Source organism: Papaver somniferum, chromosome 8 (assembly GCF_003573695.1).
Source record: "Papaver somniferum cultivar HN1 chromosome 8, ASM357369v1, whole genome shotgun sequence".
Classification (NCBI taxonomy): domain Eukaryota; kingdom Viridiplantae; phylum Streptophyta; class Magnoliopsida; order Ranunculales; family Papaveraceae; genus Papaver; species Papaver somniferum.
The window spans coordinates 101165823-101179438 of NC_039365.1; the positions used below are offsets into that span (position 1 = coordinate 101165823).

A 13616-nucleotide genomic window follows, 5' to 3' on the forward strand; every position below is an offset into this window, starting at 1 on the left:
TGTAGAATTATTATCCAACGTCCCCGCCCATATAATGTAACTTTTATGGTTAATTATAATAGATATGGACATAAAGCATGAAAGAGAAATATTAAGGAAAAGTTTAAAAATTATTACACTATTGAACCATCTAAAACAATTCGGTGCAAAACACCAGGACAACATGTTCCCAGAAAATAGTTGTGCATTTTTCCTGTTGGCTATTATCCGCCGCGTGTTGGCTAGTCCCATGAGCCGCTTGATTTGCATTTCCATAAGAGCAAGGGATATGGAGTAAAAGTTTTCACTCAAAATGAACGAGTTTGATCAAATTAGGTGCTACAATGGATAGTGGAGATTGGAGAGGCCCACTTTCTTGAAAGAGTTGTCCAACAGTCGAGACTAAGAGGCACATGATTAAACACTTGCGAAGTTATTTTGGTGGGCGGTGTTTTGTTGGGCGGCACATGATCAGACTCTTGAAAATAAAACTTTTTCTTTCAAAAATAACTAAAAATAGATTTGAAAGAACACATGATTAGTCGTTTAAGTGATATTTTTATTCGTTAAACGAATGATCATGCGTCTCTTAGTGGGTAAGATAGCGTCTCTTATGGGAAAAGACTTATTCTTTCGTTCGATTTGAAAGTGAATACTTGTTAAAATTACGCATTCCATAATCCTTATTTATTTTTTGAAACAATGCAGTAATTTTCATAACCAAATTCAGCAAGTGCATTCTTTAAACGGACAAGGAAACATACTTTTAGCCATGGTGGTATGATTATAATTCTATGGATCCAAAAAAGAACTTCCTTCAAAAAGTAAATTTGATTAATTAAGCGGATTGAAGATTAGTTGCAAATCTCTACCCGTCATTCAGAGACTTCAGCTGCAGACAGAGTTTTGTGTCTCGCTGCGGCTGCAGTGCTGAACAATGAATCCCACCACCACATGAACATACAAAATGAGATCTGAAAAGTGAAAACACCTGGCAAATAAATTCTCAAAATAAGATCATTTCTCAGAATAAAACAGCCTTATATTGTGGTTATACATTCTGTGAGCTAATAATAACGCCACGTGTGTGGGCCACCCATCATCATGCCAACTGAATCATCCCACGTCTTGACGACTAATAATATTTTTCCCACATCTATTATTATCTACCGACTTCTACTTCCTTCCTCTCTTTTTTTCCCCAAATCCTTGATATTCTCTCGTTTCAACAAAATCTACCCAACTTCTAGGGTTTCGATTTTCTTCCTCCAAGGTTTTTCATTTCTATATTACTTGGAATTTTAATCTCTGATCTTCGGAAATCAACAAGGTAAATAAATATTCTGAGCTTCAATTTTGCTTTTAATGGCCTGATCAATTGATATGTGTATTGCGTCAAACTGAAACTTCGTTTATTTCGTTTTGTTTTCCTGGTCGGATCTAGTTTTCAAGCATTATGTTTAGAAAATTTTGAAATGATGAGAATTCATGTGAATTAGGTAGTTATTGGTGAAGAAATGAGCTTTGGTTTAAGTTTTGAATTCATTTAAATGATTAAGTTATTTTTTTTTGTTTAATTTTCAGATGAATGGTGATTTTGGATTTGGGTGTTTGATGTTTTAGATCTGATTGGTGTTTAATAATCATAAATAAAGGAACTCTGTCAAGTGTAATTGATTTTTGAGTAATGGGGTTGGGAGACGACTATTCTGAAACTAAAAACTTGAATGATGAAGCCTTAGAAAGGAGAAGTAGTACTGATGGAATTAAGTTAGAGAGTAATGGGTCTAATTCTAATGAGAATGTAGATGAAGGGTCAGGAAGTGTAGAGATCAATTGTTCGCGTGAAGTAAACGGAAATGAAATTGGTAATCAGACACCCACAAATACAAAGTCTCCTTTGGAAGTGGCTGAAACTCCAGAAGGAGTTTCTGGGGAGACACCTCCGACGAGGAAAGGTTTTGGATTGAAGAAATGGAGGAGGATAAGGAGAGACTTTGTTAAGGATGAGAGTGCTGGTTTGGATTTGAATAGAATTTTGAAGAGGGGAGCGCCCAATGCTGCAGAGGTCGCGAAACCTCGAGATTCATCTGCTGAGATCAAGCTGAAAAGTGAAGGATCTGCAGCGTCTGAGGAATCATCTGTGAAAAGTCCAGACCTTCTTGATGGGTTTGTCCCCAAAGGATCGAGTTTGGATTCCACTGTGGGTGTGGGATCTGCTTTTGCTTTTGGGACGGATTCTGAAAACAGTGGGGATCGAAGCAGCAAATCTTCGACAGCTGCTAGTGCTCCTAGAATGAGAAATGATTTCCATACAATAACAGGATCTGCACGAGACAAACACAAGGTGAAGAATCTTAGTGGAAGGAGTTCAAGTAATTCAGTACAAAAGTTTCAACAGGTTAAAGGAAAAGTTGATACAAGTAAGAAATCTCGAGGAGAAAGGGATAAGTATGACAAAGAAAACTTATATTCCAGCATTGAATCTGAACTCAGAAGCTCCAACATTGTCTTTTCACAGATTGGTGTTTTTGGTAATAGTAACGGGAGACAAAGCGAAGTCTGTTCGAATTATGATGAAGAGAATAGTGAGAAAGGTCAGACAAGTGATCTCCATGCTGGAGATGGGGATCAGAAGGGATATTGCAAACAAAATGGTTGCGACATTGAAGATATCTCACAAAATGATGTTTCTGGTGGTGGCTCCTTAGAAGAGAAAGGAGAAGAGATTGAAAGCAATCGAACCCATGCAGAATGGGACCCTCTGGTGAAGTCGATAATTTCTTTGCAGGCTGTGCAAGAAGCACTTGAAATTGGTAGGTTTCCTTTCCCTCATTTACTTTCTTGTATTTTTCTGATCTGCAAACCATTACTACTATACTTGGTTTCCTTTCTGTTGTTGCCTCATTGATTTTCAGTAAAAAATCCAGCTGAATGGGGTTTAATTTCCAGGGATAAGTTACTTTTACAATGCTTGGTACAAAATATTATTTCCAGGGATAAGTTACTTTTACAATGCTTGTTAGAAAATATTATTTTCAGGAATATGTTACTTTACAACGCTTATTAGAAAATGTTATTCCCCGGGGTAAGTTCCCTCGTCTTAGATGAGCAACTTTATCCTGTTGACTGGTGGTTGTAAAGCGTTTTAAGTATTATGGTCTATCATTACTACTCAATCCACAAACTCCCTTTAGCCTATCCAAGGGAATTTTCATTTTGACTGTGCCTCTCAGTATTGCCAGTGTAGACTATCTTTCTTATACACTACTGGTGTACAGTTCCAATATGAGGATTTTCGAGATCTAGTGTAGTTTTTTCAAATAAAGAAATCCTTAATGTTGTATTGTGGTGTAGAGACAATCATGACATCATTGTTACACTTTCATATAGAAACGAGTGGTCTGCTCTTAGCATTCGATGTTACTTTATCGCTTATATAATTTCTTACTCTTTTAATAACAAGTAAACAGCTGTTATTTATAATTTTACTCCTTTAATAACTAAACAGCTGTTATTTAGTAGTAGGTAAGATAGTTGCTAGTTAGATACTGCAGCATTCAGATGCTTAAGTATGGCTGTCATATCTGTATTTGGTACGTGTCTTGAGTATGTGACTCCTTACAATCTGTTGCATTCGTCTCTTTCTAGGTCATTTAGTTTCTAAAAACCTGTGATATTTTTCTATATATATATATATATATATTTTGACGGATAGATCTCTGATCTAGGTTGTTGAACCATGTGAAAAGCCCTAAGGATCTTGTGATCAGTTTCGTGGTGTGCCTGTAGTGGCAAGTCAGAATTTCAACACGGTCATTATGGTTACGAGTTCTGCCAATCTGATATGCATATGATGTGAGTTTTCCCTGCTAAACTAAGAAAGTTTTGTCCCAGATGAAGTCAGCGTTAAGTTGTATTGATGCTCTTGTTTGCTTGTTGAAAATTCACAGTATCCTGTTAAACACTATGCCTTTAAAGTTTAAAGTGAAATGTTTTTGCTCAAATTTCCGAACTTTCTGCTTATCTGCCTACGGGTTCTTCTTGTAGAAATCGAGAAGTTTGGAGAGCTTGGAAACGAACCTGTGTTGCCATCTGAGACGGACATAAATCTTTCCCCACAGCTACAAGCTGAGGTACTCGATCTTACTCAGAAAGTAAATGGTCTTGAACGTGAACTAGAGGAAGTATCCGCCCTGCTCAAGGAAAAGGAGTTGCGGGTAGTTGAACTTGAAGAGATGTTAAACAGAACTAGATTGCATGAAGAAGAAAAACTGGAAAATGGTTTACTATCTGTTCAGGATGAGTGCAGAGACATGGAGTCTCAGCTTGAGGATTTATTCAAGCAGAAGGTAGAAGCTGAAATCGAGCATCTAATAATAGCGACAACAACCCAAAATTTGGAAGGTGCTTCAGAGGCTCAAAGTTTGCTCTTTGAAGAGCAGAAAATTCTTTCAGAGGAGCAAAATCAGATGCTTCAAAAGCTCAGAGTAGCTGAAAGCAAGGCTACTGTGTTGAAGGAACACGGGAATGAGTTGGATGCATCATGTGAAGAAATGATAGGTACTGAAGAAATTTTGATCATGCAGAATAGGGTATGTAAGCATACATTGTGTTTTTTTTTTCAGTTAATGTTGCTTTTTTTAGGGGTTCTGTTGTTTATGGTGCAACTGTATTCCCAGCCATCTGGGGACGTACCAACCTGATGTCCACAGAAGCAAAATCCTTGATCTGTATGTTCATTTCCATTATCAGGTAGTGAAATGTTTTTTTTGTAGTTATGGTTTAGCTGTTCTAGTTGTAATTAGAAGTTTGAAGAAATGCCAATGTAGCACATGTATAGTTAAGATTTTTTGCCTTTCAGTTTTTTTGAGTTCTTTTCATTTCTTCGATGACTTAAACCTTTCTTGGGATATTTTAGGTTCTGTAATTGTTTGGTGTGTTTTCTAAGTTGAAGTGTTACTTCTTGGTGTCCAATAACTGGTTTTGTAACTGAGGGTATCCTTCATTGTTGCACTTAGCTTGCAATAACCTCCTGTTCTCTGCAACTTCCAGACTAAAGTGCTCATTTTGAATGTGTAAAAGACAGTCTATGTTTAGCCACTTCCAGATTATGTGATTAGAGTCGTAAGGTTCAAGAGCGTGGACTAGCTAAGTTCAGTGTAACTTTGCGGAACAAGAAATAAAACAAAAGTTTACAAAAACACTAATATTATAACTAACAACTCTTATCAGAAAACTGAAAATAATATGTTCGACCAGGAAATCACAGTTCCATGATAATGACAATGGAACCTAAAGAAAATCCAAAGACACAGCATCAGTTGTTCAGGACATCTGAAGCCAATATATCCGTCATCCTCTTCCATTGGTGGATCTTCATCATCCTCTTCCATTGGTGGATATCTTCATCATCCTCTTCCATTGGTGGATCTTCATTAAGGTCTAACAGTATAATCTTCTTACTGGTTACATTTTCTTCAGCTGCTTCTTGAACTGATGTCAATGAGTTAGTTGGACTTGAAGAATTCCCACTGATGTTCTTTGGTGGTGAAACGGATGACCTGCTAACATGAAGCTCAACTGGTTCCCTTTTATGTCGCCTTTGATGTCCTCCAAGAGCTTGACCAGTAGAAAAACTCTCATCGCAATATTTGCATTGATGGGGACCTGAATTTGCGAGATCTTTAGATGATTCATTATTCATTTTTCTCATTGAACCTTGGGGTGCAGATTCGCCTCCTTCGCTTTTCAAGTAATTGCTGTTGCAGCTTGATTTATGACCACCCAGAGCTTGATAACAACCGAATGATTTCCCACAATTGTCACACCTGAAATTACCAGAAGCAGAAGATAATAATGTGGGTACCTGCTTGTGAATTGCTTCTACATTCTTCTTAGTCATAGTATCCATACTGGATTCATCTCTGTAATTATTAGTTTCCTTCTCAATTCTCGGTATCTTTAATCGTTCTTCTGCATAGCCAACACCAGAGTCTTCTAATTTTCGCTTCTTTATCAAGTTGTACTCTGGAAACTTAACAATGCTGTCCGTTTCTGTTTGCAACTTTCTGGTTTCATCAAGAGAAAGGCCCTTAGACAACATCAACAGAGCTTCGGCTGCTTCCATATCACCAAACGGTGGCTCTTCTTCTTTCTCAGAATTATATGATGACGCTGATGCTGATGCTGATGGCCGTGAGCCTTTCCGCCCTCTCCGCCCAGTTGTTATCCACCGAGGCAGACGCGAACCTGCTGATTTCCCAGCAGTAGAACTAACATACTGTGGCGAATAACTGCTGTTTCCGTAGTCTGAACCTAATTTACTACTTGAATAAGTTTCTTCACTATCCTCTTCCTCGGAATATGATTTTGGTACTTTATTCCTCAACTGCAGGAGGACCTTCATTGTCGTCTTCTCTGGAGTTACTTGACGATGATGATAAGCTTGTTTTACGGAACCCCCATTGCCGCTGCCTTGAGTTTTAGGCCTAAATACCACTAATGACATTCTCTTCTTCTGATCTTCCATCAGAGGTTTCGCCATGAGACAGAGTAAGACAGGTTTTTTTTTTTTTTTGCTAAAACGAAAGAGAAATCCTAGAACAGAGAAGTAGAATCAAAGTTGAAATCAAGTGAATTCAGCGAAACTGTTGAATACCTAGATGGTAAAGAACGCTTGAACACCCAAACTCTTTACTCTAAGAAAACACTAGCAAGCAACTAAGGGACTCTAACACACATATTTATAGGCATAGGAAACCCTATTTAGAGTCCTGGTTACACTCGATTACTTGTATCCCACTTCAATCCAGTTTCTAAATTTGATTCACATTCCTTTTTCACGATCCAAATCAACCGTGTTTGACAACTTGCTAGTTGCTAGCAATGATCCTCACCTTCTATTGACATGCCCTAAACAAATCGCTATGATCTGAGGCTTCAAGAGTAGCGATGTTAAATGTGACCAAGACTAGGAAAGTATCCTAAAACGATGCGACTAAGTTTTGCTAAATATTTCACGGTTTCTATTACAAGGCCAGGCCAGGCCAGGCCAGGGCTTTATATATCCTTTTATTTTCGTCTCTTCAATTTGTGTTTTTGGGTCTCTTCACTTTGTCAGAAGAGTTTGTTAGCTTGCATGAGCAACAGCAAGATGGGGAGTCTTCATCAAACAGAAAAAGAGGGTTTGCTTTTCGCTTTTTGATGCATTGAAGACGTAGAAAGAGGATGTCTTTTCTATGGAAATGAGTGTGATGCTTATAATCAAGCCAAGATGATGAAGATGGAACCTCAAAGATCGGCTATGGAATACGACCACAAGGGCGTAGTGGTCGGGTCTTGCAATGGTTTGGTTTGTGTTGGAGAAAGTAACAAAGATGTTAACCTGGTCGATCCTGTCAAACTTTGCAACCCTCTTACTGGAGAATATGTTTCACTTCCAAGATTCAAATTGACTCAAAAATTAGCAAGTGATGGTAATAATTGTCGTAACTTAGCAAGTGGATTTGGTTATTGTCATTCAACTAAAGAATACAAGGTTGTCAGAATATTTAGTCAGAAGGGAGATTTGAGACATGTGCAAGTATATACAGTTGGAGGGCAGTGGAGATGCATACGATCTAAGTTGAGGTATTTCAATTGTGCATCATCAGGCATCTATGCTAATGGGTCTCTTCACTGGTTAGACCAGAATTATAGCGAAATGCCAGAACTTAAAATCGTTGCATTTGATTTGGAACATGAGAAGTTCTATCCAGTGCCAATGCCAACAGATGCAACATGTTATTCTGTAGTGCGTAGTGTCAGTTATCTCTTGGAGGAAATAATAACCTGTATTTGGTCCATACAGAAAATAACTTCACGGATATATGGGAATATAAGCTTAAGAGAAAGAAGAATTCTAATGCCATCACTAGTTCCGATATGAAAAAGAGGAACCAGAAATATCACAAGAATTCGTGGCATTGGATTAAGGAGTTCAGCATAGAGGGTGAAGCAGCAGCCAAGTTAAAACCATTCGCGAACACAAGAAACAATGAAGTTCTATTGTGGTATAAAAGCGTGTTTATCTACTGTTACGATCCTAAAACTTCAACCCTGAACAGGCTTTGGGATGCTAAGGGTATGGGATGCTCGCATATAGAGGTGACTCCGCACATCCCCAGCATTGTTTCTTTGGAAGATTTGGGAGAAACTAATGTTAAGAGCTACAGAACTGCAACATGACCTATGACTCGGAAAAGGAAGGTTATACATGAAAAAGTTTCAGCAGAAAAATCAATCGGATTAAGAAAAACTAAAAGGTCGAAGAAATGCTAATCAATTGCTTTTCGGTTTCGTTGCCTGTCTTTAACAATTTATGTTTTCAGTTTTTATCATTGGACTCTTCCAAAGACCGTAACATTGCTCATATCTTGTAATGTTCTGCATAATCTGCAACTAGTACTTCTTGTAATTCTGCTTTACAAATTTGAATTTTTGTTGGCATTCGATTGGATTCTTTAAGACCCAACATCAAAATTTGCAAATGCAACTTGGATATTTTCATTTTTGGGTGACATAACCTATATTCAAGATTGAAAAGAATGAACACGGACTTGTGCCTAAAATCATTTCACGTGGATGCTTGCTTGATGAGCGCAAGATGTGAACCACATCCACTCATCAATGATTGATAGGCGTACTCAGCTCCAGTGATAGGACAAAAACGTCGACAGGGCCGTCAGAGTCACTGACTGTGTGCCACAATAAGACAACTCAAACCACTGCACGAGCCAACCAAATCCTCCTTGTCAAGGCTAATCATTCTTAGTTTCTTATTTTTCCTTTTATCAAAATATATTCTCATCACCGTCCAAGTACTGCATAGGGAGGCCTGTAACATACTCTAAATCAAAAGAAAACCCAGACCCAGCTTAGCCACAGCGTTATCATTGTTGCTAAAATTCTGGCAATGTTGATGACAATCAACTGATTTCGGTTGTGGTGATTGCATTAACCATTGCAGGCCCTAGTTATAATTAACGATGACAGTGTTCCGTTGCAAAGTTAGTACTTCGGATGACATTTCTCCAGGTTTACAGACTACAGTGCTGTAGGAGTGAAATATCGCACATTCATTATGTATGCGAAAGTGAAGGTCATCTAATATAAGCGAAGATCATCGCACATAGCAAAATTGAGATGACGTATTTGATGATGTCAGCATAGTGACGAGTAAAGTGTGATGATCTGTGCGAAGTGTAAAGTGTGCAAAGTTGAGCGATTGTAACGCACAGTGATTCCGAAAATAGGGGATCTGTTAGCTGTCATCCACTATGTAAAATCCTATATAAAGGGAAGGGCTATCATGTGATGGGAGAGATCCTTTAGAGTGTGTTAGACAGGAAATTAAGAGAGAGAAAGTTTATTTGAAGACCAAGTTAAGTCTTTGTATTATTTTGTGCCCAACTTAAGATCTCAATGAATAAACGAATGATTTTCACTCTGATTCCTTAGAGTATTGTTTAGATTCTTGTATGGATGTGGTTGTAGGATTTCCTGCAAATACATTTTGGCGCTAGAAACAGCACGGAGTGATATACCCTGTTGGTGAATTCGTTTAGAAATCAAGTTTACAGAATTTCAGATCTAACATTTTTCTTTAAACAATTGAGATTTTCATCATTAGAACCTTTCAATTCTTTTTAAAGTAGTCTTTCACTTGTTAATACAAAAAAGTGGTGATGGTACGAATCGGATCTACTGCTGAACAAACGTCGACAACTAGGAGGAGTAAAAGAATTGCTGAAAGAAGAGGAGATGCAATTCCTGAACAACCAGAGGTAGGAGAAAGAGAAAATCAAAGAAATGCAACTCCAATTGGACCTCAACGTGCACGAGAGCACGATCGAGTGAGTATTCATACTGCACGAACGAATTCTACCGAAGAAGAGGAACAAAGGACTAGAGATGCAGGAAGAATTGAAGGAAATGAAGAAAATATGACAATTGCAGAACTTATACAAAGATTGATTGCAGAATGGCGAAGAGAAGAGGAAGAGCGTGCGAAATTGATACGTCAGAATGATGATCTAAGAGAAGAGAATCTCAGATTGCAAGAACATATATCAAGAAGCGCTACACGATCAAGATCTAGGACAAGCAGAAGTTCATCAAGACGAAGTCAATCTAATCAAAGAGATGCTAGGAGAGAGCAACCTTTAGGTAATATTGATGAGAACTTACAAGTAGGTGATAATTTACAAGATCAACGCGATGAGAGACGCATAGAATATGACCGATATGAGCAACCGCGTGAACATCATCGCCGACAAGAAGGTCAAAGGAACAACATACGTCAAAATGCAGGCGAACGATATCGCACACACTATGAGTCAGATAACGATGAAGAAAATGATCAAGAACAAGGGAGAATTCTATTGCATGGTAGAGAAATATTGAGAGTATGCACGCGAAGAAGAGGAGGAAAGAAATAATGCTATTCGTGAACGTATGAGAGATGAAAGAGAAAGGCGTAGGATAAGAAGAGAAGAAGCTGAAGAAAGAGAGATACAAGAGGCCATGCGACAGAATAATCATGAGAATAGATTGAGGCAAGCGAGATTAAAAAGTCCTATGCGACAGGACTTAGATCAAAGTATGAGTGAAGAAATTCTTAAAGAAATGGCAGAATTAAGAGAAATGATGACTGCGCGAAGAAATGGTGGAAGTAGACAGTTAGAGGAAGCAGTAGAGGAAGCTGGAAAAACACCCTTTGCAAGACAAATTCAAAGCGCAATAATACCACCTAAATGTAATTTACCAGTTTCCACTAGTATATTTGATGGAAGCACATGTGCAGTACAACACATAAAAGCTTACAGTCGATCTCTATTGCAATGGAAGAGAATGATGCAGTGTTGTGTAAATATTTTCCTGCGAGCTTGACGGAGGAAGCTTTGCGATGGTTTGAAGGGTTGCCAGTAGGAACCATTAGATCATTTCGTCATTTACAGAACGTCTTTTTGGGACAATATATCATTAATAATATGTCAAGACCATGGATTGAGATAGCCTTTGGACTTCGCAGAAGGATCAATGAGAGTTTGCATCATCTAACCACGCGTTGGAGAACCATGTGTAGTGAAATGGTAAGACGAGTGGATGAGAGAAATCTTATACTAGCCTTTATCAATGCTCTTTTTCCTACGGACTTATTATATACACAAATCTTCAGAATAAAAGACACCATAACAATGTCAGAGTTACGCGAATTTCAAGAGGAGTATATAGCGCTTAAGGAGAAGCAGAGAGATATGGAGTCTTACCCAGTTGCAATACCTAATGCGAACAATGGGAATGAAAGTTTACTCCCAAGGATGACAAATGCAGTTGCAAGTACATCTCAGGGAAGTCAAGGAAAGAACATTACAGAGGTGGAACAAAAGCTGGTAGCCATGGGAAGCGCAGATCAAGAAGAATTTGAAAGAGAATATAAAGAAAAACAATTCTAAAATCGCGGAGGAAATAATAAGATTCAAAGAATGGATAACCCTCCAGAAGGGTATGGAGGTCAACAACCATATTATAATAGAACACAAGGAACTGGAAAGGTGGTCTGGGAACAGATAAACTTTCCAAAGTTAAATACCACAGTAGACAAAATCTGGGAAGCTGTTATATTAATGGAAGAAATTCCTGAACCACATAATGTAGGAGAGGATCCACCACCGGGGAGAAGGAGAAAATAATTCTGTGTATATCATCACTTTCATGGTCACACAACAAGTAATTGTAGAAATGTGAGGAAAATCATACTGCGAATGATTGAGCAAGGAAAACTGGACCACTTCTTAGTACAACAGCCAAAGAATTTACCACCACCAGGAGTAAATACATATGGTGCAGAGAAAGGAAAGAATACATATGTAATAGAAGTAAGTGCGAAGGAGAAGAACCTATACTGTAATTCGATTATACATTCATTCAAAAATATAGAAGACTTTCATGATAATATCTTAAGTCGTGTACATGCGAGAGATAATGATGGAAGAGAAATATTCAACCTTGCGAAGATATCACCATTAAAGGATTGGCAGAAACAGACCATTTCGTTCAGTGCGGAAGAAACACCAAGAGGAGGAGAACCACATGAATGTCCACTAGTGGTGAGGTTAGGGATTAATCCGAAAGCAAAAGTAGAGGATGACGAAAAAGATGAAGAAAATACTTGGGACATAAATAGAATACTCATAGATCCTGGGAGTTCCGTCGATATCCTGTTTTATCATGCATACAAGACTATGGGTGGAAGAGATGACGAATTAATTCCTTCGACTTATAAAATTTATGGCTTCAACGGTACTGCGAATAATCCAAAAGGAGAAGTGACAATGCAAATTCCTCTACAAAGTCTTCCAACAGAAATTGTATTCTGTGTTGTTGATGTTGAGTCAACTTATAACCCTCTGATTGGGAGACAATGGATGCATAGTATCTTGGGTGTGGCTTCGACATTCCATCAATGCATAAAGTTTCCTTTACCTCAAGGTCTTGGCATAATAAGAGGAGATAGAAATGAAGGTAGAAATTGTCTAGAAATTGGTATTGACAAGTGCGAAAAGAAGAATGCAAACGATGAAATTGGAAGAAGCATGCTAAAGATAGTGAAAGATTAATGGTGGATATAGTGTCTAAAAGTGGAGACAGATAAGCAGGATACTGAAGCAAAATCTTCTGCGAGTAATAACACCAAACGAGCCAGAAAGATTACTTTTAAGGAAGGAGAACGGATACAGGGGCAGAAGTTGTGTTCTCAGGGAAAAGGTGAATTGCGCGATAATTCTCGCACAGAGGAGATCGAATAAATCATGCGATATAATGTTCTGAGAAGCATTTGCGAACTTAAAGAGATGCAAAAGATGAAAGAAGCAAGTGAATAGTATGAAAAGCGCAAATGTTTTTCTTCATGAGTAAGAAATTAATAAGAATTATGTGTACTAGAGTTGTATAACTCAAGAATAAGAATGGAATGAAAAATTCTATTTTCATATAATGATATCATATCAAGAGAAGGAAAATGTAAGTCCTTATAATAAGACCTTAATAGAAGGCAACATAAATACAAACTCTAACTAGGGAGGCTAGGCATCCGAATACGACGTGCAAACTAGTTCGCATAAATGCAAGAGGAAAAAAATAAGAACTATCGCACGTCATAATCGGGGAAAACCTGGTAAGCATGACTCAAGGGAAAGCTACATCGACCCTGGAACTTGAGTCATGGAGATTTGGGGTGAGAAAAACGAAAATATCCATCCAGGAGAGACACCTAAATCGAAAGATTGGGGTAATAAGATCTTTTCTAAGGAGTACAGAAACTCGATCAGGGCGCCGAGGTACACGGTTGAGTCAAGAGTGCCCGGGGCGTCTGGAGCGTACCTTGCCACTCTTGAAAAGTCCTGACTATGATGCACCCGGTCCGAAGAAACTCCACTTAGGGTGCAGTCTTGTAACCATAAACCTTATCGGTGGAGGGATAAGAGGATGCGAAATCAACTGTTTGTTGTATTACTGGATGGGAGGAGCCAACCTTAACCCGGTAGAGGTAAGCTTCCTCGAAGGGGCAACCAGGGGAATATAAGGACGGAACC

At 38.3% G+C, this 13616-nt stretch overlaps 3 protein-coding genes across 3 annotated transcripts; 2 read left to right on the top strand and 1 right to left on the bottom strand.

The window, feature by feature from the left end:
- Positions 1 to 1130: 1130 nt before the first annotated feature.
- LOC113302310 (WPP domain-interacting protein 1-like) lies at positions 1131 to 4956 on the top strand. Its single transcript, XM_026551220.1, has 3 exons — positions 1131 to 1309; positions 1564 to 2795; positions 4030 to 4956. The coding sequence occupies exons 2-3, from the start codon at positions 1667 to 1669 to the stop codon at positions 4683 to 4685; spliced, it is 1785 nt and encodes a 594-aa protein (XP_026407005.1). The 5' UTR covers positions 1131 to 1309; positions 1564 to 1666; the 3' UTR covers positions 4686 to 4956.
- A 343-nt stretch (positions 4957 to 5299) lies between these two features.
- On the bottom strand, positions 5300 to 6526 carry LOC113305852 (zinc finger protein ZAT9-like). Its single transcript, XM_026554847.1, has one exon. It carries the CDS (start codon positions 6524 to 6526, stop codon positions 5300 to 5302), a length of 1227 nt encoding a protein of 408 aa, XP_026410632.1.
- Positions 6527 to 7285: 759 nt separating this feature from the next.
- On the top strand, positions 7286 to 8208 carry LOC113305853 (F-box protein At3g07870-like). Its single transcript, XM_026554848.1, has 2 exons — positions 7286 to 7778; positions 7832 to 8208. Exons 1-2 carry the CDS (start codon positions 7286 to 7288, stop codon positions 8206 to 8208), a joined length of 870 nt encoding a protein of 289 aa, XP_026410633.1.
- Positions 8209 to 13616: the final 5408 nt, after the last annotated feature.

Coding starts and splice junctions, on each gene's coding strand:
- LOC113305852 (XM_026554847.1), bottom strand. CDS start 6,526: ATGGCGAAACCTCTGATGGAAGATCAGAAGAAGAGAATGTCATTAGTG.
- LOC113305853 (XM_026554848.1), top strand. CDS start 7,286: ATGGAATACGACCACAAGGGCGTAGTGGTCGGGTCTTGCAATGGTTTG. Junction 7,779..7,831: donor AACATGTTATTCTGTAGTGC/GTAGTGTCAGTT, acceptor TGGTCCATACAG/AAAATAACTTCACGGATATA.
- LOC113302310 (XM_026551220.1), top strand. CDS start 1,667: ATGGGGTTGGGAGACGACTATTCTGAAACTAAAAACTTGAATGATGAA. Junction 2,796..4,029: donor GCAAGAAGCACTTGAAATTG/GTAGGTTTCCTT, acceptor TTCTTCTTGTAG/AAATCGAGAAGTTTGGAGAG.